General features: G+C 39.2%; 1 protein-coding gene across 2 annotated transcripts in view; it reads left to right on the plus strand.

The window, feature by feature from the left end:
• Positions 1–26,403, plus strand: part of HYDIN (HYDIN axonemal central pair apparatus protein) — a 315,495-nt gene that overhangs the window by 148,454 nt on the left and 140,638 nt on the right. For both annotated transcript variants that reach the window (XM_012772427.3, XM_075995778.1), the window contains exons 19-23: positions 462–700; positions 4,094–4,367; positions 6,197–6,340; positions 10,702–10,845; positions 15,910–16,223. In XM_012772427.3, the coding sequence (XP_012627881.2) occupies positions 462–700; positions 4,094–4,367; positions 6,197–6,340; positions 10,702–10,845; positions 15,910–16,223 (1,115 nt within the window). The remainder of the gene's footprint in view (positions 1–461; positions 701–4,093; positions 4,368–6,196; positions 6,341–10,701; positions 10,846–15,909; positions 16,224–26,403) is intronic.

Below are 26,403 nucleotides of genomic sequence, written 5' to 3' on the forward strand. Positions count from 1 at the left end.
AATAGAAGAAATCAGCATGACTTCCTTTATTATGTTTATTAATGAAAACTGCTCGTCCTCACTATAACACTAGAAATTTTGCATTTGAAAAACGTTTCTTTGAAAATTTTCCAACTCCATAAAGAATGTTGTACCTTCTGTTGGTATCTCAGAATTTGGAGATTAGAGCAGATAATGAGTAGAAGATTGTTGGGGAACTGGGTTGTCATCTTAGGAAAGAGATGCAAAGAATCTTCACAGAGCATTCAAAAGTAAAATCATAGGTTTGCTCTTTAGAATCAGATTGCTTTTTGAAAAAAGAAAAGCCAACAAGCATCCAGCTGCTTTGATTCAAAAAAATAATATTTGTCTCTTATGTTGAATTCCACAGTGCCAACTATTTGAAGTATAGAGGGCTTTGACATGTGCAGAATGAAAAGCCAAGAATATCTTCCCTGTTAACTTGTAGTCTTGTGTTGCAGGCACACAAAAAATCCCTTTGGACGATTGAACCCAACGAAGGCATGGTTCCCCCGGAAACTGAGGTTCAACTGTCCCTGATCGCCAACCTGAATGACACACTGACATTCAAGGACACAGTTATTTTGGACATTGAAAATAGCAACACCTATCAGATTCCTGTCCAAGCTTCTGGAATTGGTTCCACCATTGTTTCAGATAAGCCCTTTGCTCCAGAACTCAATTTGGGGGCACATTTTAGGTAAGAAATATCATGGACCAGTTTTTATAGATATAATGTATGTTGCATAACCTGAATATCACTTCTATTTGGAAAATTATTTTTGAGTAAATAGAACTAGCCTCCTCGGTCCCTCTCCTTTCCCGTTCTTACTTCCTACTCCTGATGGGTACACCAGCCACAAGAAGACATTTTCTAGTCATAGCTTTGTTACATTCTCCAATCTATGTTCCTCTGCACCAGAGAAAGAGATGGTTTGTAGGAAGTGTGTTCTTCTCTCAAATTTAGAGTGGTTTATCTGTGATGAATTTAGAATTTCAACCATGATTCTCCTCTTTGATTCCATTATGCTGCTCATCCCTCTCCATGAATGTAGAAAATACAGATATATCTTAGTGGAAACGTAAATAAGATATACCTTTGAAGGTATTAATAAAAATTATTGCAAATGTACTTTATCAGGTGTTACAAAGCCAGTAGCTTTTTGGGGTAATATGTCTTCTGCTTGCCTCCCCACTTCAGCACCAACAACTGAGATCATTGCAGTTGGCTTCTCCTGATCACCCAGGAAAGGCTAGAAGATCTAAATTTTTCAGTAAAAGGTGGCAAATAGAGATACCTCTGAGCAGAACATTCTAAATGTGGAGATAGAGGGTAGAGGATATGTGTGGGGATTTATTCCTAGGTCCTCAGGACAGTCATACAGCTGTCACTAGTTGACTCTTGGGGGCCAGTTGAATTTGTACCTGTCGCAGTATTGTGAACAGATTTCCAAGGGTGTTCCTCTTGCCTTCTAGTCTAACAGGCCCTGAAACCAAGCCAGATGCACTGTGCTTTGAGAAGATGTGACTGACAGTAATAAGTCAGGAACCCTCCCCACAATCCCACCTATGCCTCCTTTCCTTTGTTCCATCTACAAAACATGGGAGTTGATTGACAATACTATGAACCAATAGAGACTTCAGTAACAGGCAAATCAGGTGGTTGAACTGCATTCTTTTAGACAACTATCCAATTATATTTTTCGAGTCAATTAGATATAAAAATCTTCCTCTCTGCCTGTCTACTGGCTGTAAGCTACAGTATTTTGTCATTGCATATCAATGCTTCTATTTTCAAATTTCTTTAAAGGCATTTAAATATAATTATAGAAAACAATACACTGGAAACCAGACTTAATTATATGCTCTTCTTAATCTACAAATAGTGTCAAATAACCTCCAAAGGATATTCTGACACTTGCCTGAAATTGGAGAGTTAGCTAACAGCCATCTATAAATATAAAAGTAAACTGTAACTTTAACCTCTGACTAAACCCTCTTGTTATTCTTTTTGACATAAAATCATGATGCCAGCAGTCTCCAGAAGGATTGTCAAAAGCAGGGCTGGGTAAACTACAGCCCACTGCCTGTTTCTGTAAATAAAGTTTTATTGGAACACAGCCATGCCCATTCCTTTACATATTGTTTATGGCTGCCTTCACATGAGAAGGGAAAGTTGAGTAGTTGTGGCAGAGACTATGTGGCCCCAGGAAACTAATATATATTTTTACTCAGACTTTTAAAGAAAAATTTGTCAGTCCTGGTTGAAAGAAATACCCATATGCCACTCCTTCTGATTGCATATTTTGGGACAACTCTCTTAGATTTTTCAGAGCTTCAATTTTTTTTTTAACTTTTTTTTATATATTTAGGAGGTACAAGTGCAGTTTTGTTACATGGATATAGTATGTTGTTGTAGTATCTCTGCTTACAGTGTAACCATCACCCAAATAGTGTACATTGTACACATTAAGTGATTTTTTTTCACTCTTATCTCCCTCTTACCCTCCCACCCTCTCACCCTTCAGAGTCTCCAATGTCTATTATTCTACTCTCTATGCCCATGTGTACACATTATTTAACTCCCACTTATAAATGAGAACATGTAGTATTTGACTTTCTATTTCTGAATTAATTCACTTAAGATAATGGCCTCTACTTCCATCCATGTTGTTGCAAAAGACATGATTTGATTCTTTTTTATGGCTGAGCAGTATTCGATGGTATATATATATATATACACGACATTTCCTTAATATAGTCATCTGTTGGACACTTAGGTTGATTCCATACCTTTGCTACTGTGAATGGTGTCAGAGTTCTATTTCTTTATCTATAAAATGGTAGTAAATACTATTATTATGTCTAGGTTGCTGTGATGATTTAAAGACAAACTGTGAATAAGTAACAAAGGCCCTGCCTAGTTTATAAACAGTATAGCCATAAAGCTCTTTCTGCCAAGTAAAGATGTCCCAGTGAGCATGCCCTGTGGACACATACTTAGATAGAAATGGTTATACCTGACAACTGGCAAATATTCCTTCTGATTATTTATTTGATGCTTCAACTTACTTATTATACATGATGTTATTTGCTAAAAAGGAACAGATGGGATGAAATCTCAAAGCCTAGTAAAATTGAAAAAAAGCAGTCCTGAGAGAGGTTCTTTCACCAAAAAAATACTTTAATATAAGCCCATAAATTAGTAAAACGAAAAAATCCAAAACAAACAAAAACACGTTTGAACCATCTCCAGGATCTTAGAAATCTCAGTTTTAGCAAAGATCCAATCAGGAGGTCTTTAATATATATTTACAGAATTGATGAATTAGTGAACAAATTAATAAGTGAATTTAGCAACATCTTTAAAGCACATTTGTCTAAGAAAAGTGACCAATCCAGAGGGTGTCTGGGTCATTGCAGTCTCCCTGACCTTTGTTAAGGCTTAAAGGATATGTGCTGTTTCTCTTCAACGTTCCCTTCCAATTGAGTCCATCGTCATGAGACATTTCATTCAGTCAGTAGAAATTTACTCAACACAATTTTAAATATGCTTCTCCTCCAGTAGGTATTTTGCTTTCCTTTCACTTCTCAGAACTATTTCTCTTATGCTTTTCATGTGAACTGTGTCTGTGTGTCCTGTGGTTTATGCTTGACCTGCCCTGGAAGACTGAGGATGAGTGGAGCTTTCCCCAGCCCCTTACCTGGTGGTGGCAACTTTGGGACAAAACCCAGGTGTACTGTACACTATGTGGGTGATGGACACACTTACAACTTTGACTCAAACTGTATAAAAGCAATTCATGTAACCAAAACATTAGTATTTCCCTAATATTCTGAAATATTTTTTTAAAAAACTAAGATCACAGATCCAACCCTACTAGCCCCTGGAGTAGACACTATTTTGTCCCATTACTGTGTTAGCTCCTAGTACAGTCATAACAGACTTCCCACATTAAAAAAAAAAGAAAGCAATGTCTTATTTTGTTGTTCGCCATTTTAAACACTTGCAGAGGAATAAATACTAAGGGTGTAGAGCTGAACAGAACATCCATAAGTTGAATCCTCTCAACACCTGCCTCTTCTTTTCCAGCCTGGATACCCATTATTACCGATTTAAGTTGACCAACAAAGGACGTCGGATCCAACAGTTGTTCTGGATGAATGAAAGTTTCCGTCCCCAGGGCAAGCTGAGCAAGAAGGACCAGGTTAAGAAGGGATGTGCTAATGGCCAGCTCCAGCCCAATGGCTCCCAGGAGCTCAGGGGTTCACAGAACCCAGTGTTTCAGCTCCACCCTGTCAGGATGGAGCTGTACCCAGGCCAGACGATCGATGTGATACTTGAATGCTATTCTGCAATTCCCAGGGTAAGAGGACAGCACATTTAGAAGCTATTTTTTTCCTAAATAAATCTTTGCTATATGTGTTTCTTAGAAGAGTCTCTTGACATTTGTCTGAGAAAAGATGTGGTTTCTCAAGGATTGTGTACAGCACTGAGTTGCCATGGCAGCATCCATGGCTTTCAAGGTTCAGGTCTGCTCTGCTTTCTGTTTGTTTCTATAGCTACCATGAACCCAACCTTAAAAGATCCTTTAAAGCAAGTTCTCATTCCCAGGGTTGACAGTGACCAGCTAGCAGGTCTCTGGTAAAGAAACATCCACTTTTCAGCCAAAGCAAATTCTCCTATTAATATTTAGCAGTATTAATTTAATATTTATTCAAAAAGGGTGTTTTTATAGACACTCTGGACTGCATATCTCTTCCAGATATTGGGACATCCCTGGTTTACTTTATCCCAGTCTGACTACAACAGTGTCACATTTTAAAACATCATATTTTTATGTGTCAGTGAGAGAGCAACATTTATCTTCAGCAGCCCTGATTTTCTGCTCTTATTTGTATTACTACCATATATAATGCTTAAAACATTTTAGTAAATCCAAACCATGTGTCTCTTTACCCTCATGGAGTTTGGAAACCATCAAAAACCTAAAAGAAAGACTTCTGAAGTCACTTAACCATCTCTCCCACCCCACAAATGCAGTGTTTTTAAATGAGAAATGATGCTTGTTTAAGCTTCTGTTTGTATCACTAAGTTAGGAGGTAGCATTGACTTGTCCCCTCATGAAATAGGAAGCAATAAGAAGTTTGTCTCCCAGCAGACATGATGGGAAAGCTAGTCCACTGCTTTGCTTCTCTAAGGTCACAGATTTCACTTTATTTCATTTCATTATTATTTCACAGAGAATTATGTGTTTTACCTAAACACATCCTCAGTACCCAAAAAAAGGGTATGTGTCCTTACAGAGTATATAATGTGCTCTCTGTTATTCAGGTCATCAGCCAACTTTTATTGTGCATATACCATGTGACAAATACTGTGTTAGGCGCTGCAGATGCAAAGGTGAATAGAATACAACACCTTATCTCAAGACACTGACAGCCTGTTGGAGGAGCATATTTACAATGTTGTTATCCAAGAGTTGACCATGTTTTTAAAAGCACTAAATCTGAGCCTCTTGAGGACTAAATTCAGTTTAAGCTTTACTAAAAGCTTCCCTGAATGTTCTTCCCAATCATGCTACATAGTTGAGAAGAGCCCAGGATTCATTAACATCCCAAACCTGAGCACTCTTCTAAATAAGCTATTTGTGATATAAATTCACTTTTGGAACTTTCTACTTTATGAAAATCTGGGCTTCTTGGGTCCAAGGAAATATTAGTTTCTAATGCATGTTTTTAAAAATATTTAAGTATGAAAGATGAAATTTTTTCAACTGAAGTTTGCAGCTAGTTTGATAAGAAATCATATGACTACTATTTAACTATAAGCCCTACGAAGGATTTTATCTGCCTTGTTTATCAGTTTTGTACTCTCAGCCCCTAACACAGCCCCAATGCATAATAGATCCTACACACACATATATATGTATGTATGTATGTATTTTGAACTAAATATAAATTGCTTTTGTCCTCAGGGGCAGTCAGAAATAAACACAGAATCCATTAAAGCTGTATTTAACCAACCAGAATGTACTGTGTGACAGAAAGCAATCCCTGAAATGCACTATTCAGAAAATGTTCTCTTCCTTCATGTCCCCAAGAAAGTAGTTGAGAGTCAGTTTGCTCCTGGTAGGTCATTAAGTTAGTTCTGAGTTATGGTTGCTCCCCACATGTTGGCATATCTCCTTGGCAGGTAGTTAAAGAGAAGCTGGTGTGCCGTGCCAGCATTGGGGCACAGAAGGGGAAGAGCTTGGTGATGACCGTGAACGTCACCTGCGAGTTCATCGCCCCTCTCATCCAGCTGTCCACCAAGCAGCTCGTCTACCGGCTGGAGAAGGTCAGTGGGCTACACCAGGGAGAGGCATGGATGCTCCAGCTGATGGGTCAGCGTGATCACGTTTTAATTTTGAAAGCTAAATTGATGGAAATCCTGTTACACCCATTGCACAGCCCATGTTTTCTAAGGCCAGTACACGTTCAACTAAAAATTGTGAATCTAAACCTACCATCATTTGAAATGTAAATTGCCATGGATTTCTACTTCCATCATTCATGATGTATAAGACCAAAGTGAAAGAGTATTCCAGTGCACTGCAAATGCATTTTATTCAATCATTTTACTCTAACCAGGTAAAATAAACATCAAATTAGAGAAAGAGTTGGAGAAGAATGATTATCAAAAATTATGTCATTATTCATTATAATTACATAATTCTATAATCATAATTATTATAATTATAATATTTATTATAATTATAAATATAATCATTATAATTCTAATAATCATTCTATAACAATCAGAATAGCTATCACTTATCGATTAGTACATGTTGAGCATTGAGCTATGTTCATTGCATACATTTTCCCAGTTGTCCCTCACAACAACACTCTGCAGGACGTTCTGTTATCATTCCCATGATACACATGAGGGAACTGAGATACAAATTAAGCTGCAGAATAATCAACTTGAACTATGTAGTTCACACTCTTTAACTTAAATGGCTATATATATCCTTGATTTTATATGGCCATTAAGGACAGGCAATAAGTGGGAGAGCCAGGGGATAGGGAGATACAGGAATGGCTGCTTCTCAGGACAGGGGTTGGCATGGCAAGGAGGTGGAGGAGATGACACAGTAGGATTTGACCTACTCCTAGACAGGTGTCCAACCTAGTATTGTTTACCATTCAAAAAGACATGTATGGAATATCTATTGTAAGTCAGGGACTGTACTGGTGCGAAAAATCTGATGAACCAAACAGATATAACCAAATCTAAGATGCTGGTTGAAGTTATAGACTTTTAAAAAGTTATGACATTTAATTGTTTAAGTTACCATTATAAACAACGTCATGAAGAAGAGGTGTAAGGTGCGATGAGGGCACATATCGGGAGATTTGGCTTTATTTGTCCATGTGGTCAGAGATGGCTTCCTTAAGCAAGCACCTCAAGTTGAGACTTGAAGTAAAAATAGACATTAGTTTGGTGACAAGGAAGGGGAAGACATTGTAGGCAGAGGGAACAGTGCACATGGAGGCCTGAGTTAGGAAATGGACGGCTTGGTGGGCTTAGAGAACTGAAAGGCTGCCTTGGACAGAGAATGTACCAAGGATGGCAAGAGATCTGTCTGGGGACATGTAGTGTGCCTGGGAGGCATGCTCGGGACGTTGGGGTTTGTTCTGGGTTTCCACTAGAGAGTTTCAGGAAGGGAAGTGACATGATCAGATTTATTCATTGAAACAGTCATGCTGGCTGCTGAGTGAAATATTTATGAAGGCCTGTCCTGTGCCAGGCACTGTGCCAGGTGCTAGGGATACAACAGTGAGAACAGTTCTCCCTGTTGAATTTCACAGCCTACTTGGAAGACCAAGCATTAAGTAAGCCATTGTCCCATAGCATGATCTATGCTGTCACGTTAAATTACTGGGTGTGGCAGTGCCTGAGCAGTCATGGTGTCATCAACTGGGATTCCTTTCATGACTTAGAGGTTTATAGGGAAATGTTCAAGACCATTAATTCTGATAGCGGATTCCGTTATATTTTGTTCATTGAAACAAATGAACATCTACTGAACACCACCATGGGCAAGGTGTTCTGCTAGGAGATGAATAAGGGAGCTTATAGTCTAGTAGGAGAGACAAGATGTACAAGTTCAAATCCACAAATAATTTTTGAGCACCCAACAGAGTATTAAACACCTACAATGTATAAGGCAGAAAAGACACAGCAAAGACCCTGGCTTAACTGACAAGTGGGGAAGGTGGACATTAAAGAAATAGAACAAGGGTTTCAACGACAGGACGCTGAACTAACAAGCAAGACATGGAGCTGACAAGCTCCATGAGACATGTAAAAAGAAAATGCTACAAGAGTTCCTGCTACAGTTATTAAACTTTAGTGCTCTGTTTTAAATTCTTCCTTTTTATTTAATAAGTAATCAGTAAAGATATTTATTGGCAACAGCTGCACTGGATTTGGTGGCATCATATTTTCTCTGAATGCAGCTATTCAAAGAAAGTTCAGTGAATATTTATTGAATAGCTGTTCCGTGCATGGCATTGTAATATATGTTAAATTGCAGCTTAGTTTCTTATTAGATTTTTCTAAGCCCATAAACACTCATAAAAATGTACGGGTAGCACTCCTGCTCCTTTTCTTCTTTTCATATCCTTATGCCTTTGTCGGGGGACAAGGGCAAGTATATTTTTGTTTAAATCTCCATTGTTTGAGGTTATCACTAGATTAAAATACACAAATATTTTGAATATGATATTAACTTCTTATTGAATCAAAAAGTGAATCAAACTACAATTCCCTGCTTGTTTCCACCCTTCTCTCTTTTCCCCCAAATATGAGAAGTTTGAAATCTGTCCTAGTACTGTATTGTTCATTTTCATTTCCTGCTCACATTTAATCCAAATCAGGGACAATTAAGAAAAGCAACTTCACTGCCCAGCATGGGTAAAAGACCTGCTAGGCCTCGGTATTCAGATTTAATTGTATGACACCCAATTATCTGCTCCATCTCCTTGTTTTCGTCTCCAGGCAGTACATCCGGTTTGATGCATTAGAACATAATGATACCAACCCTGTCTATGGAAAGAAAGAATTTTTCTATAACTGTTTCCTAGGGTTTGATCTGCTTTATAACTATCATACCATTCATAAACCACAGAGGTGAAATCCCGCAGAAACATCTCTGTGGGATTGAAAAGGTCAATTGAAACTAGCAGCCAGTTTGCTTCATGAAGTTCCAGCGGCGAATTCTGTCTGCTGGTATTTGGGGACACAAAAACCCAAAGAGAAGGGGTCATTTTAAAATAGAACGGCTTCTCAGTGCTTCTACTTCTCATCACTAACCTCTGAATGGCCTCTTGCCAAAACCAACCAAGTGTGGCTTCTTCACTTCAAAGCCATCTGCAGTGACACAGCAGCCTTCGGGGAAGGTCACTGGGTGGACAGTTCTCCATGCAGCCTGTTGCTTAGTAAGCCCAAAAGTGCTGCTTCATCCTTCCTTGAACTGTCGCGTGCAACCTGCAGGTGCACAGTGAGTCTGGTGCCCATGTCATCGTGGGCACCAGATGGAGGGAAACAAGGGCTGGTATCTCAGGGAAAATGCCATACCAGACCCCTACAATAACCTTGAGAGTGTACCCAGGGGTAATGGGGTACAACTGAAGCAGGAGGCTCAAGTCAATGGGTGCTGGTCACCCAAGCTCACCCAGGGCCAGGGGACCCGGGAACCACAGTGAAAAGAAGACTGTACTGGAAAGAAAACTGGAAGACAGATCCAAATAGGAAATAGGAAAATTTAACTGAAATTGGAACAAAGAGAAAAGGCAAATCAAAACAAGGAGGCCTGGGAAAAACAGGCTAGAGTTGTTAGAAGAGCCAGGGAATGCTTGGAGAGAGGTACTCTTTGGAGGCTGTGTATTGAAGCTTCTGGTCACCTGCTGCTAATATTAAAGGACACTGTTTCCAGGCCACACCAGATACAGTGCGGGCGCCAGCATCAGAATGAGAAAAATTCATTCTGGCCAGAACTTCTGGCTCAAGATTCGTTTCTGATACCTTTTCTAGTTGAAAATTAAATCTGATATGTCTAACAGAGTAAAAATATGCTTCTAAATCAACTGTCCTGGTGTTATCAGGAAAAGTTTACAGGAAATACTTATGAGCATTCATCAATATAACAAGTATATTTGTAAATTGGCTATTTAAGCACGGAAAAAATATATGGGCAAAATGCTTTATTCATTATGATACCTAGATTTATCCACAAGATATCACTAATTTATTAGACTTTGTTTTATGACACTGTGGAAACGTCTATAGTAATAGTTTTATACAGAAGCATGACTCTTATAGGTTTTTTCAACTCAGCAACAAGAGAGGAAAATCTGATCTATGTTCTCTGGGTTATGAAGATTCACTTTTTAGTAGTCCACCAGACATCGTTCCCCATGATTTATCTAAACTTCTGCAATGGGGAAAAGAACACACATATGTACACATATATACACATACAGGACAGGGTGAGGGGGAGAGGGAGAGAGAAGGAGAGAAGAGAGGAGAGAGGAGAGAGAGAACATGTGAGCATTGAATGTGTTGATAATAATGAATATGAGACTTTCGTTGCTAAAGGATCACTATATTTACTATGACATGGTTTTTTTCCTATTTTTCTGTTTTTGCAGAAACCTACTGATATCCTAGAACCTGATTACCAGCCTTTGGTTATAAAGAACATCTCCACCTTGCCCGTGAACATGTTGCTGTCAACGTCAGGACCCTTCTATGTGTGTGAGACTGATAAATCCCTGCTGCCCGCCATTCCTGAGGTACTTCATCAGGGGCTGATTCCCAACAAGCTCCCCGGGGGGTTATGTGTGTGAAAAGGGAAGAGAATAGTAACAATACACCACCTAACTTGAGTTCAGAAAAATATAAAGGATCCAAAGGAAATGAACAGAAAAGACCACAAAAAATTTAAAATGACTAATAAATTCCAATCTCAATCAGTGGAAACACTATCATTAATGGTGTGAGAACTTCCAGTTCATCGTGATGACGCTTTCACTCCTGCCCACTATAATGAAGCCAGTCTATAGAAAGCAGTGACTTTCTACTAATCATATTAAGGTTTTTTTTCTCCACCCCTCAAATCCAATCAAAACTCAATACTCAAGAAGATGAAGAAATAGCCAAGCCCAGTCTCCAAAGCAGCCAGCCCTTCTCCAAATACTGAGCAATCTGAACCAAGCTGAGGGAGGCGCCTGGGAGTTCACCCTGGCCACCAGTCTGAAGCAGGGTGCAGCCTTCTCTAAACAGCCCTGCAAGATTGTCCCCATGATCCTTTGCCAGGTGTAAGGACACTAATGGAAATGGCTGGGCCATGGGCTCCTGCAGAGCTGTAGGAGAGGAAGAGTAAAGGAGAAAACACACCATTTTGCTCAGCCTCCCACTCTAGGGAGTCGCCTAGTGGGGAAGTGGCCTGAAGAGGAAGAGGGGCAGGCAGCAATTGTGAGATCTCAGAAGAAAGAGCCTGTGACTTAAGGATATTTGCTGTGAGCCACACTCAGGATGGTGGATCTTTGGGGGAGAGCAGGGAACGGGCACTAGGTGAGAGGAAGTCCAGACAGTACCCAAGTGGAGGCTGCAAACTATACTGTTGCTGTCACCTGCCCCTCCCCACAGGTTCTTTGAATGAATGGGTCTCATTCAAGCACCAGCTGTGGAAAAACCAGTTAAGATCTTTGAATAGGGAAAGAAAAGGAGGGAAATGGTCATAAGCAAGAGGCAGATGGAAACATACTGCAAGGGATGTACCCAAGGAAGAAGACCAGTGGTACAAACAAGTAGTTCTTTTTAGTCTCAAAAGAATTAGATAATATGACCTGTCTTTAGAAGGAGCTTAAGGAGTAGATGTCAGTGTTCAAAGAGATAAAAACTGAACTCACAGAGTACCGGAAAACAAATGGATGAGAAAATGATTCAGACATGAGTGTCTTTCTCAGTATGGGTGGTAGACTAGGCCTACTCTTGTCCCTCCTGAGATTTTAATAGGACAAAAGTAGAAATTTTCAAGAGAAGGAACCCAGAGTATTAAATTAAAGGGGAAGGAGGATGGACTTGACCAAATAATGAGAAATTTAAGCTAACTTCTAGAAGATAGAATGAGAGAATGAGGATTGAAGGAGGCAAAAAAAAGGCACATAAATATGCATTCCAGAAAATGTTCCAGTGAAATTGTGAAAGATGAAGGAGTTGTTCTGTCCAGTGAGCTCTAGAGTAGCTCTTGGTTCAGAAGCAACAAGTCTGAGGAAAGGGCTGAAAACAGAGGTATTCTGTGTGTGCCAGACCTCACCCAGAAAGTGTGGACAGCTGGCTTTTATCCCAAGACAAAAATAATACTCTTCTCCAGAGAAAATTGGTCAAAATGTGCAGAACCGACCCAGAAAGTGTGAACAGCTGGCTTTTATCCCAAGACAAAAATAATACTCTTCTCCAGAGAAATTGGTCAAAATGTGTAGGGAAATCTAATGCTTCTAGTGCTGTCAGTGTTGGTACCCTGGAATAAGCCCTCCTCATTCTTCATTCTGGTATTTGGGATATGTCCACAGGTTGTCTGTACCTCTCTGCCCAAGCAAATGGTTCAGTAGACCAACCTACTACTGGAATTGAGAAATGGTGGCCTCTGATTTGTTGGGTGGCAGGGTGGTTCAGGAACTACTATTTCTTAATAATTCTTATAGTACAGTTTCACCTTTTTATACTTTATATTTATTTGTTATATATTTACATAATTTTATAATTATTTATTATAATTTTTAAAAAACCACACATATAATTTAGAAAATAAAGAAATTCTACAAATCAACAAGGAAAATGCCAACAACCAAATAGCAAAATAGGCAAAAGAAATGAACAGAGAGCTCACAGAAGGGAAAATAAGATATCTGACTTCTAAACATCATATTAGAGGAAGTATAAATTAAAATTACTATTAAATACATTTTCTTAACCTATCAGATTGGCAAAGAAAAAAAGTAGATAGTGCTGAGTGTCAGGGAGGGCATGTGGATCAGGCAGTTTCCTACAGTGTTGGGCAGCGAACATTGGAAGGCAATATGGCGATTGTATCAAGATTTTAAATGCCCATACCCTTTGACCTAGTATAATAATTCCATTCCTAGAACTTTATCTTACAGAGACAATATACAAAATGGCATATATATATAGGATATTCATTGCTGTGTTGATTATAAGAGCGAAAGATTGGGAAGCAATATCCATCAGCAGGAGATTGGCTAAATAAATGATGGCAGAATCACATGATGGAATGGAATGCAGCTATTGGAAAGAGTGAAGCAGCTCCACATGCAATGATACTGAGTGATCTACCAGAGAAAAAAATGAAATGCAGAACAGTGTGCTATCATGTGCAAAAAATTAGATAATATATATACAAGTATGATTTTATATCCATAGAATAAATCTGCAAGGATACAAAAGACACTTTTAACCTTGGTTGCCTCCCGGGAGGGAAACTAGTTGGCTTAGGTAAGACATGGGGAGAAGGACACAGGATGACTTGCTTTTTTATTGTTCTCTCTATTCAAAATATACATGAAATATTTTTAAAAGAATTTTTGAAGTAAGGCCACACTTGTCCTGGCACAAAATAATATAGAATATTCAACAGTGAAACACATCTTAGTGAAGTTGCAAGACTTACTGATAACCAAAGGAAAAGACCTACCATGGAAGAGTTTAGAGTTTAGACTAACCTCAGACTTCTTCACAATAGCACTTAATGCCAGATGGCAGCAGAGCAGTGACTACAGGGTATTGAGGGAAAGAAAGTGTGACCCAGGAATTTTATAACCAGCCAAAGTATCATTTGAGTATAACAGTAACAGGCCCACTCAGAAAGCAAGGAAACATTGAGTACAACATTCACGCACCCTTCCAAAACCAATTTGCTAGTGAAATCCAACCATCCAGAAGAATCAAATAAGGTGCTTGGGAATGAAAAAACTGTGAGGAAAAGACTGACAGGAGGACTCAGTCCATTTAATTATACAACTGAGAATATACAGCTTTGGCATTTAGGACTTCAGAGCAGAATGTTTTAAACCTCAACTTTTTAAACTTCACGATAGCCAATAAAAATCAGGAGGTGGGGGGAGCATAACTGTGCTGGTGTCACTCCCTTTTATAGCCAGGTGTCAATAAGAGATTTCCAAAGTTGAAACTGCTTTATATTTAATTGTCTTTTTCTTTGACTTTAAAGGGAAAATAATAATAACTAAACATATATATACCACACACTACAGGTAGGGCACTGTCCTGAAACACCTCACACATGTAATTACTCATGACAACCTTTTAAAAAGAGGTAGTTACTATTATTAGCCCTATTTTACAGATGGAGAAACTGAGGTCCTGTGTTTTGCCCAAGGTCACACTGCTAATAACTGGAAGAACCAGGATTTGGACCCAAGCAGTCTGGCTCCACAGTCCTTAATCTTAGGAATTAATACCCCTTGTGTAAGAAAAACTTCTTCAGGATTTTTTTGAGAAAAAAATTCAAATATGATATTAGTTAGAAAACAGTATAATCTAATTCCATTTTTGTAAAAGTCCATTATCCCTCTATCATGTCTGGACTAACATTTACCAAATGTTAACTCTCAGAAATAATACATGGTAAAATTTTGGATGAATTTCTAGTTTCTTCTTTGTGCTTTTATATATAATATCATTTTTTGTATCATTTCTACAAAACAAGTCATTCCTTTTTTTCCTCTGGAAAAAAATGTAAGTCAATCTTCAAAACATTGAAGCATCAAGCACTATGATATCAAATGCTATAGATACCCCAGTCTACAAGGATGGGTTCTAAATTGTGCCCGGCCACACATGCCAGCAGTAAAATCAAAGGACAGGTGACTGGGCTGGCTTTCAGATGGGTTTAGGCCCACTGAAGAGTCGTGACTTTCTCTGATCGTTGAATCAGGTGATTGGTTTTATCCACCGAAATCATCTAATCATGTTGCTGAAGTGCACAGTTAAATACCTGAACTGTTTAAGTCCATTGGAAAGAAGAGGCACACTGTAACCAGATTCATTCCGGCATACATTCTTCCCAACTGCCTCAGGGCACTAGCTGCAAAACCACAAGGTGGCTTTCGTGCCCATTAAATGAATTGAGCAATGCCTAAAAAAGCTCACTCATAGCCAGCCCTTCCAGGGGAAGGTGTTACTGCAGACACCGGCATCAAGGAACACATGGGGATTTGACTCAAAGAGGGAAAAGAACAAATAAAATCTACCGAACAAACTCTGTTACAGCTGTCGACTGTCATTTTAAGTTTAATAGAAAACAGCAAAAAGTAGATAACACTGTGCTTGAAAGTATGGATTGCAGACATTGGAAAAGAAATTAAATTACCTAATCTGTCCCTTTCTAGGTCAACCTCTACAGAGCCCCTCAGTGCTTTAGAAAGCCATTTAAACATTTTCTTAAGCAAAGAACTTTTCCCACTTGTCTAGTAAGATCATTGCACAATCTAATTTATTTTCAGTTAAGAATTCTTATAACCCTATACGACTCTTATCAAAATCTCTTCCTTCAAATAATTCCTCTCCAGATTCTCCTTGCTTTCATCTTCAACTGATAAAATGTGTATGCATATATATAAATATCTGTATTTATATGTACTAGCTGTTTATTAATTATGTATATGTGTTTATATATGAATTTTATGCTAATATGTATGTGTATGTGTCTATCGGTATGTACATAAATCTATATGAGTAAGTTTGGTTGTCCTGTTTCATGTCTCAGGTTGGAAATGCATAGTACAAAAGTTGGTAATTCCCCATTATCTTGTTTGTAGCCTATTAAACTGGACATTGAGGAAGAAAAAAGCCTGCTGATCAAGTTTGACCCTTTCTACAGAAACGATTTGAACAATTGGGTGGCAGACGAAATTCTACAAATTAAGTATGTGGAACACCCTCAGGTAGACAGCCTGGACCTGCATGGAGAGGTGCATTACCCCAACCTCAGTTTCGAGACTACAGACCTGAATTTCGGTTGTATCCTGAACGATACTGAGGTCATCCGCTACGTTATGATCACCAACTACAGCCCCTTGGTTGTGAAGTTCCGCTGGTTCTTCTTGGTGAACAATGAGGAAAATCAGATAAGGTAACAAACACCAGCATAGAAATCCCACAGCACTCTGCTGTTCATTCATTTCCTCTTTCTGCCTTTGCGCTGGGTTTCTTCCTATATTCTGTGCTCTTATCTTCATGAATATTTCCCGTTCTGACAACTAATCACTGACAGAAGTAACAAGGAATTTAAAATTCTGATCCGTTGTAGATTTCAAAACAAGAAAACTATTCAAAACATCTTTGAAAGCCCTAGTCATTACCTAATTAACAGAGCAGTATCCATAAGCCTACCTTAATTTCGAATCTAGTAGTAAGATCATTAGACATTTATCATTTGTAAAAAGTCTTTGTAGAGTTTTAAAAAATTATTATTTTGTTGTGGTAAGAATACTTAACATGAGATCTACTCTCTTCAATGCTGCAATGAAGATGGGAGTGCTAATATTTCTTTGAGACCTTGATTTCAGTATTTTTGGTTAAATACCCAGGAGTGTGATTGCTGGATCATATGGTAGTTTTATTTTTAATTTTTAAGGGAACCACCATATTGTTTTCCATAGTAGTTGTACCATTTTGTATTCCTAGCAACAGTGTACAAGGTTCCAATTTTTCCACATCCTCACCAACATTTGTTGTCTTTTGGTTTTTTAATAATAGCTATCCTAACAGGTGCAAGGTGATATCTCATTGTGGTTTTAATTTGCATTTCCCTGATAATTAGTGATGTCAGGCATTTTCTATGTACTTGTTACCATTTGCAGATCTTGGTTGAAGAAATGTCTATTCAAGTCCTTCACTCATTTTTAATGAGGTTATTAGGGTTTTTATTATTTTTTGCTATGTTGGGTGAGTTATACAAGTTCTTATATATTTGGGGAATTAAGGGGAATTAACTCCTTAAGAGATACATGGCTTGCAAATATTTTCTCCCATTCCATAGGTTACATTTTCACTCTGTTGATTATTTCCTTTGCTATGTGGAAGCTTTTTAGATTGATATAGTCCCACTTTTTTATTTTTGATTTTGTTGCCTGTACAGTTTACTTAATAAGCATTTCAAACTCAAAGCATGGATTGAGAGGACTGTACATTGAGTGTATGCCATACTGAGCACCATGTTGCCTAGTCTGCGTTTTTCAGTGGGTTTCTGTTCTGGCCCATATACGTGTACATATAGATGTATACTTAGTTAAAACAAAGTGGGAGGTGGCAAGTGCTGCATTTTCTTCTCTGTTGGCAACCAGGACTAATGGGCTTTGGTATATTTCCTTATTGGATGTTCGACACTTTAGCATGTGAATGTCACGTGGCCATTCTTAACTGATGAAACCGTGTGTTGTTTCCTTAGTGGCTTGTGAGTGCTTTCTGTATATAATCCTCATCTTATATCTGACAGCCACCCTTTTCTTTCCTGTGCTCGTTACCACGGTAACAGCAACTTGCTCTGGATGTCTTCTGGAGACATCTAATGATGACCCAGCATAGCACTGAAGCCAGCAGCCGGTCTTGGGCCCGGGCATCGGAACCTGCTCATTAAGTGCTGTGGACTGTTTGGGTTTGGAATGAAATTCTGTAGATGGTGAACGTTTAAAATAATTATGAAAAAAATCAGCCAACCTGACCTAATGCGCTTTGAATATCAGATTTTGTGGAGTTATTCTGATGTAACACAGCTAAATGAGTTTATTCCATCTGGGAGCCAGGACATGCTTTATTTATTTTATACTTTTGAGAGGCCATTTTCATAATTAAAATAATGACATTTTTGAAAATGTGCTTGGCCAGTACTGAAGATAATACATTTAAGTTTTCATTGGTTATTTAACCATTTTTTTTCTTCAGTATCTTCCTGTCTCTTTATATTGAGCCTCTGCTTATATTTCATTTGTTCGTTCATTCATTCATTCATTCATTCATTCAGAGAGTCATTTGGAAAACATTTGATCAGTTATTCTTGTGGGCCAGATATTGAGGCATCAGGGTTATAAAAGTGAACAAGACACAATGCCTACACTGAGGCCAGTAGGGAAGGCAGATGTGTAAAACCCAGTGAACATGTGATAATGCTGGGCTCTTAGGGTGGGAGGGAGACATGGAGTTCCCCAAGGAGTTGGAAAAGGCTGCACCAAGGAGTCACAGTTAAATGTTCCAGATGGAGAAGCAGGGAAGCCTTCTAAGTTACAGGAATAGCATGTATATGCCAGTTAGGATTCATGGGTTCATTCTGCTGCATGTCACAGAAAACCTGACCCTGAGCAAAAATTAAAAGGAAAGTAAATTCATTGGTTTACACAACTAGAAAGTTCAGATATTTATTCTGGCTTATAGCCTGGCTCATAGCAAAAATTCAAACAAATAGGTTCTCTGTCTCTCAGCTCTGCTCAACTTCATGTGTTGACCTCATTCTCAGATCAGCTTTCCTCATGGTCACCAAATGGCTGCCTGCACTCCTAGGTCCATGTCCTTCTGGACTCTTGAGCTCTTTCTCACAGAACTTCCAGAAGATTCACTCGGTCAGACCTACTTAATCATATTTCCTGTTCCCCACCCCTAATCAGTTGCTGCCAGGGAAGGGTGATTCACTTGTTGTCAACCTGGCCACATGACCCACCCCAAAAGCTGCAGATAGTGATCTCATCAGGTGGGCATGGAGTAATTCTCCAAACAAGAACTGACACCTGAGAGAATGGGTCCTGGACAGCAATGACACTCACCCACTATGGTGTTGGCAGAGGCTACACCAGTATGGCCAGAGCACAGACTTTACTGGGGTGGGAGAAGTTATGGGAGGCAAGTCTGGAGAAGTATATTGACAACGGTGTGTGGGAGGCCTGGTGTTCCATAAGAAATGTAGACTCTTTCTTGGGGCAGTGGTGAGATTCGTAATCAAGAGAGTGACAGTGGGGTTTTTTCAGAAAGATAATTTTTAGCCACCTTCAGCACAGTTGCCCAGCCCCTTCTTCCTGAAACATTCCTTTCTTCTCTTCCAGAGCACCATCATCTCCTGCTTTTCCTCTCATCCCCTCAACAACTCCTTCTCAACCCTCTGCCAGCAACCCGGCTATAGGAGCAGGATGCTCCTGCCCGAGGCCCTCTGCTCCTCCTAGAGATTGACTCACACCCAGAGCGTCAGTCAGCCTCTCTTGCTGAGGCTTCCAACTGTGTAGCTCCACCTAGACCCTTTGTTGAGTTCCAAGTCCATTGCCTTCTTAACATCTCCTCTTGGATATCTCCCAGGTGATTTGTGTCCCACACAAGCTCTGGTTCTCCCCCTGCTCCCTCCTTGCCCCTCTCTGCCTCTCCTCCAAGGCAGCCTGTCCCAGCAAATGACATCAGTGTCCTCCTGGGAGGCACCAGATTCTTTCCTCTTCCTAACCCCACCCACCTCATCAAGTCCACCACCAAGTTCTACCCCTTCTACCTTCTAAACTCCTCATTCCTGTTTCCATTGCTGTTACCCTGGCTCAAGCCACCATCACCTGTTGCCAAGACTGTGGCCACAGCCCAGGGCTCTCTGCCTCCATGCACGCCCACAGTCCACTTTCCACTTGGTAGCCATGATATGAGCATGTCACCACCCTGGCTTTAAGCCCTTAATGACCACCCACACTTCTTGGACTCAAGCACAAAACGCTTCGTGCATTCTGCAGGGCTCAGATATGCTGGTACCATGTTCCCCTGAGTTTACTCCCCCCTCACCACAATGACCTCTCTGTTTGCCTAGCATGTTGGCCTCTGTCCCACCCAGTGCTGTTCCTGTCCAATTGTCCCCTCTGTTGAACACTTGTCCTCACCCCCACCCAGCTGCCCCCTGCCCCCTCTTCTGGCCTCAGCCTCAGCATCCTTCCCCGGGGAGGCCTTCACCAGGGTTCTTCCCTAGGCCACAGCCCTGTCATGGGCGTCAGTAGTCACATCTCCTTGGGGACCCACATCATTCATATACTCTGACTGGATGTCCATCTTCCCAGCTGGTTCTTAACCTCTGTGACACCAGAAAGCACATCTGCCCTGTCACCTCTGGAGCCCCAGAGCCTAGCACAGTCCTTAGCATAGAGTAGAACTTCAAAGGATATTTTTTAGTTGATCAACTTCTCCCACCCAGGTATTTGTAGAAAGATGGGGAGAGTTTCATAACTGGTTTAAGATTCCTTCCTGTCAGCTTCCTGGCACCTGTCAAATGGAAAGGTTCAAGGCATAAATGTCACCTAGAATAGACCAAAAAAATGCCACCTGCCCTCCAGACAGACTCTTTCTGTCTGGCATCAGAAAAATATAAACCTCTTATTGGCTAAAGGTCACTTTTATCAGATACAACAACACTAACCTTTCTTTTCCAATTAGAATTCTTCTAAGCCTTGCAGTTAGTAAAAGGAACAAAAACTTTTGGTGGGTAGGGTTTTCTTTTTCTTTTGTTTGGCAAGCATGAGGATGCTTAGACACTCTTAATATTCCGGTCACAACACATGCATCTGCCGTGCGTGTGTACGCGTGCATGTGTGTGTGTGAGTGTAGGGTCCCCAAGAGAGCACGTTGGCAGCAGAGCCTGCTTCCCGCTCCTCTTTGCTCATTGACCCACTTTATTGAGGCTACAACACCTCACAGGGGGGCAAGCATCCCCTAGTTGTAGTCATAGACTGGTTAAACTGTCACTGTGGGGCTGTCACCTTGTCTGGGGTCCTGAGTACAGCTTCCTCACCAGCTTCTAACTGATCATCCTTGAAAGGGGAAGATGGGAGCTCTAGGAGAAGCCATCCTGCATCCATTCACAAGGGCTTGAAATCCCGGACTCTATCCTTCTGTTGACAGTTTTAGAAATTCAAGTTCAGTCCCGTGTCATGGGAGCTGACTTGTTTTTCCTTCTGGGCATCATCCCTGCAGGTTGGTTCACTGCCATTGAGGAAGTAGCAATACCTGACTGCCAGGACAGGCAATACAGAATCTGTAAGATCTAAGGGTTTATTTTGCATCTTGAGAAGGAGTGTCATTACTTAAGTAGAGTTGAAATACATAGAGAATATAATTAAATGCAATGTATGTGTTACATATGATATATTACATAAATTATTGAGGTTTGCTATATAGAAAATGTTTCTTAAATAAATATAACTTATACACACATATGTTATTTAATTTAGTAGTGTTCAGACTCTTTACAGCAGAACTTGTTTTAATGTAAATCACTCGAGAGCAGAGATTCTGGGTGGAGGAGAGAGTAGAGGAGTCCTTTTTCTCCCTCCCACCCTACCCATCAGTCCCTGGGCTTCCTCCAGGGAACCCTTGGGGCTGGGGCTAAGTTAACTAATCCCTAATTACATTTAAGCATTACACTAGGTCAAGTCACAAAGCAATGTTTAAAAAAAAATCCCTACATTTAAGTACACTGCGTTACTTAGCTCTGGCTACCATAGCAAGCTCTGGCTACCATACCTGCCTTAAAAGTTTATGTTAAAAAAGAAGGAAGGTGGCTCACGCCTGTAATCCTAGCACTCTGGGAGGCCGAGGCGGGTGGGTCGCTCGAGGTCAGGAGTTTGAAACCTGGCTGAGCAAGAGCGAGACCCTATCTCTACTATAAATAGAAAGAAATTAATTGGCCAACTAAAAATATATACAAAAAATTAGTCGGGCATGGTTATTGCATGCCTGTAGTCCCAGCTACTTGGGAGGCTGAGGCAGTAGGATCGCTTGAGCCCAGGAGTTTGAGGTTACCGTGAGCTAGGCTGACGCCACCGCACTCACTCTAGCCTGGGCAACAAAGCGAGACTCTGTCTCAAAAAAGAAGGAAAACTGAAAATTGAGTTAAGCATTCACAACTTAAAAAGTTAGTAAAATAAATAAATAAATCCAAAGCATACACAAATGGAAATACTTAATATATGACCAGAAATTAATGAAGGAGAAAATTAAGATGAAATATAAAAAATCAGCATAACCAGGAGTTGATTATTTGAAAAGACTAACAAAATTGATAAATTCAGGCAAGACTGATCAAGGGAAAAAAAAATTATTAAAAATAAACAAGTGATACAGCTACAGTTTGCCGCAAATGTTAAAAAGATAATCAGTCATGAATAACTTCACAGCGACAAATGTGAAAACTTAGATAAAATGCACAAATTCTTAGGCAAACATAACTTGCCAAAACTGACTCTAAAAAAACAAAAAACCTGAAATCTGGATGGCCTTATAATCATTGAGAAAATTGAATAGTTTCAATCAACTCTTCCCTTTAAAAAACCAAGAAGCCTGATAGATACAGGAAGGTTCTTCCAAGAATTTAAGGAATAAATGATTCCAAATACTTTTCAGAGAAAAATTAAAAAGACAATATTACACAATTAATTTTATAAGACTAACTTAATCTTTATACCAAAACCCATTAAGCCAGGTCAGAAGCATAAAGATTTCAGGCAATTCTCACCCATTAAGTCAAAAATAAAAATGTATTCCAAGAGCAGTTAAACATTTGAAAAGAATAAAAATAACAAAATTTTAAATTTTAAAAAATTAAAAATTAAATAAAAAATAAAAATGAAAAACATTCACCAAAATATTGGCAGCATAGTATAAAAAGATATGATGATGAGGTTGAGTTTGTTCTAGGTTCTGGTTATAAGATCATCTTAATTGATTAAGGAAAAATATTTAGTAAACCTTAACAATTATTCATGTGAAAATTCCTTAACCTGAGCTAGGATAACTTTTAAAAATGAAATGTTTTAAACTTTTAAAAATGAAATGTTAAAAGCATTTCCTTTAAAATCAGAAACAAGATAAGAGTTTCATTTCATTTCTTCCTTTTTTTTTTTTTTTTTTTCTGAAGCAGGGTCTTGCTTGATCTTTCTGTCACCCAGGCTAGAGTATAGTAGCAGGATCATAGTTCACTGCAGCTTCTAACTCCTGAGCATCTCACTATGTTTCCTAGGCTAGTTTCAAACTCTTGACCTCAAGCAATCCTCCCACCTCCCTTAGCCTCCCAAAGTACTGGGGTAAAAGACATGAGCCATCATGCTCAGCCTAAGAGTTTCATTTCTATTCAACAATTTATCCTATCCAGTGCAGGAAGATAGAAAAATAAATAAAAGGAACTAGATTTGGAAGGGAAGAAACAAAACTGTCATTTTCTGATTATCTACATAGAAAATGCACAATAATCTATAAATTACTAGAATTAAAGAATTTAGTGAGGATGATGGATAGATATAAGGTTATTAAATTCAATTGCATTTCTGTATAGCAGCAACAAATACAAAATAGAATGCAGTAAAAAAAAGTACTTAGAAATAAACCTAACAAAAAACACAAAATATTTATGTATAAAATAATTTTGTTAAAAGTCATTAAAGCAGACCTAAATAAATGGTGAGACATACTTTTTTCGTTGATTGAAAAGATTCTAATAAAGATATCATTTCTGTTGATTCTAAAATTTATATGGAAGAGGAAAGAGATGAGACTAGCCAACTCCCCACAAATGGGAAGTTTTTCTCTACTGGATATCAAGCCTTTTTGTAAAAATATAATAATGTTCAAAGGGGATTATTTGTTCACAGATAGGCAAACAGAATGAAAGAACAGGATAGACAGCCAAGAAACAGACCCGTACGTGTATGGAAACATGGCAAAATAGAAATATTTGAACAAAGCAGAAGGGTTGGCTTATTCAGTAAATGATCTGGGAAAAATACATTATCCATGTAGAAAAAAGCAAAAATGAATTTCTAAGCTTACACTATACAGAAAATTCCATCTAGGTTAAAGATATAAATGTGAAGGTCAAAATTTTTAAACTGCAAGAAAATGCAAGATAATGTTTTGATCTCTGAATAAAGAATAGTTTATTAAACAAGATATAAAAACACAAAATCAAAATGAAACTATTCATAATTTCTACATTGAATTTGAGAACTTTTATTCATCAGAAGATACCATAAAAAGTGTACAAAGACAAGTCACAAACGGAGAGAAGTTTTGGGCATACATATTACCTTCAGATGATTCTCGTACATAATATATAAAGAAGGCCCTTGAAGGAAAAGACAAAATTCAATTAAAAATACGAGAAAAGGATGAGTAGTTATTTCATAGAAGAGGAAATATGAATGGCCAATAAAGAATAAAAGGATGTTCCACATCATTAGTAACCTTGAAAATAGTACAATTAACACATTTCCAATTAGACACCATTACAGACCCACCAGATTAGATAAAATTAAATATGACCCTACCAAGTGTTGTTGGGGGCGTGGAGGAATAGAAGCCCAGACATTGCTGATGGAAGTGTAAATTGATAAAATCACTTTGGAAAGCAATTTATTATTTGCTAGTAAAATTGATCATGAACATTCTCAAAGCCATGCCCAGCTCCTAGCCTGTCTGGTTTTGTGTCATTTTTCCTTGGTTCTTTCTCTCCGCTAGTACCCAACTGGTCAGTACATTCCATCAGTTTTTCCTTAGCAGTGTTTCCTGGATGGGCTCCTCCTTCTGCCATCTTGCCCACAAACCCTCCCTCCAGGATCCCTCCCACCCTCTGGGGGTGGCTTTCTTCCCTCTGGTCCCCACTGGCTACAGCCCACACCAGAGATTTCTTTTCTTCAGGCTGCCACTTTCATCATCCCATTTCCTTCTCCCCAATCAAGAGGAAGATGAGCCCTTTACTTTTGTTTAAATTTGTGTTTTCAAATATATCATCATCCGTGTCCCTTGAGTATCCACAGGAGATTAGTTCCAGGACCCCTGCAGATGCCCAAATCTGCAGATGTTCAAGTCCCTAATATAAAATGGCATAGCATTTGCATATAACCTTTGAATATTCTCCCCAAGACTTTAAATCATCTCTAGATTATTTACAATTCCTAATACAACGCAAATGCTATGTAAACAGTTGCTATATTGGCTGGGTGCATTGGCTAACGCCTGTCATCTCAGCCACAGAGGACTGAGATGGGAGCGTTCCTTGAGCCCAGGAGTTGGAGACCAGCCTGGGCAACATAGCAAGACCCCATCTCCAAAAAAGAAAAAAAATGAAATTATTGCTATATTGTACTGTATCACTATTTGTATAATTTTTTTGTTATTTTTTATTGTTTTCCTGTCGTCCAATTTTTTTCGATCCCTCGTTGGTTGAATTCCCCCAATGTAGAACCCACAGATGCAAAGGGCGACTGTACTGAAATAGCATCCGTTGCTTTTCCAGGCCAAACTTTCTGTCTGTACTCCTCTCTGTCAATAATCTCCTCTCGCTCTCAGTATCTTCAAGCTCCCTGTTCCTTTGCCCTCAGTACAAGTGCTCCCCATCTTAGAAAGCCTTTAATCCTCTTGTTGTATTCATCACCAACTCTATACCAGGCAACGTAAGAAAACAGAATACACCAGTGGCCTCTGTTCACTCCCCAACCCAATTTCAGCTGGCTTTTGACCCCCTCACTTAACTGAAACTGCCTCTGTGGAAGGTCATAATGGCTTCCTTACCCAGCAGAGGCCTTTCTTACTCCATACGTTCCCTGACATCCACTCTCTTTGGATTGTGAAAGTCCATCATAAATTCAAAAGTGTTGTGTAACACTTATATACACTTTAAGAATAATAATGAAATGTCCATGTCTCATCATCCCCACTACAAATAGGACATTATTAGTAAATGTGAAGTCCATGAAAGAGAACAGTAGGCCACCTTATACTCCGTCCCTGATGTCCCCAGAACCCTCCCAGGACCTTCATCATCCAGGCCTCCTGTAGGCCGTTCATCTAGAATCTTCGCTTCTGCTGTGATGCGTCAGCTAATTTATCTGACCAGGGGATCCGATTAGCCTCTGAGGCTAATGAGAGGGCTGTAAGCCTTCTATCAAATCTGAGCTTCCAGAAACAATTTTCCTGCCTTTGTAGTCAACCTGCAAATGACTCAAGGCCAAGCAGAGGGAGACCTATGGAGGGAGGTAGGCCTTTAGCTCTCTTCATGTTTAGCTTGAAAGTTAGCCACACGTTGGGACCTATACAGTCTGCTTCTGTTTGCAATTCAGTTTAGTCCAATTTCCTGAGATACCATATCTATTACCCCATAGATAAATGAATTGGGCTGTTTTTCATTTTAAGTGTTATAAAACTTTTTGTCCTGCTTTTATGTTTGCATAGAAGAACTCTAGTCACCTTATTACAGATTCATTCTTTTTAAGGCATTTTCCCAATGTCTGCAGTATCCATGGAGGGCATCAGCC

The sequence above is a fragment of the Microcebus murinus genome, chromosome 20 (genome assembly GCF_040939455.1).
Source record: "Microcebus murinus isolate Inina chromosome 20, M.murinus_Inina_mat1.0, whole genome shotgun sequence".
In the NCBI taxonomy this organism is placed as follows: Eukaryota; Metazoa; Chordata; class Mammalia; order Primates; family Cheirogaleidae; genus Microcebus; species Microcebus murinus.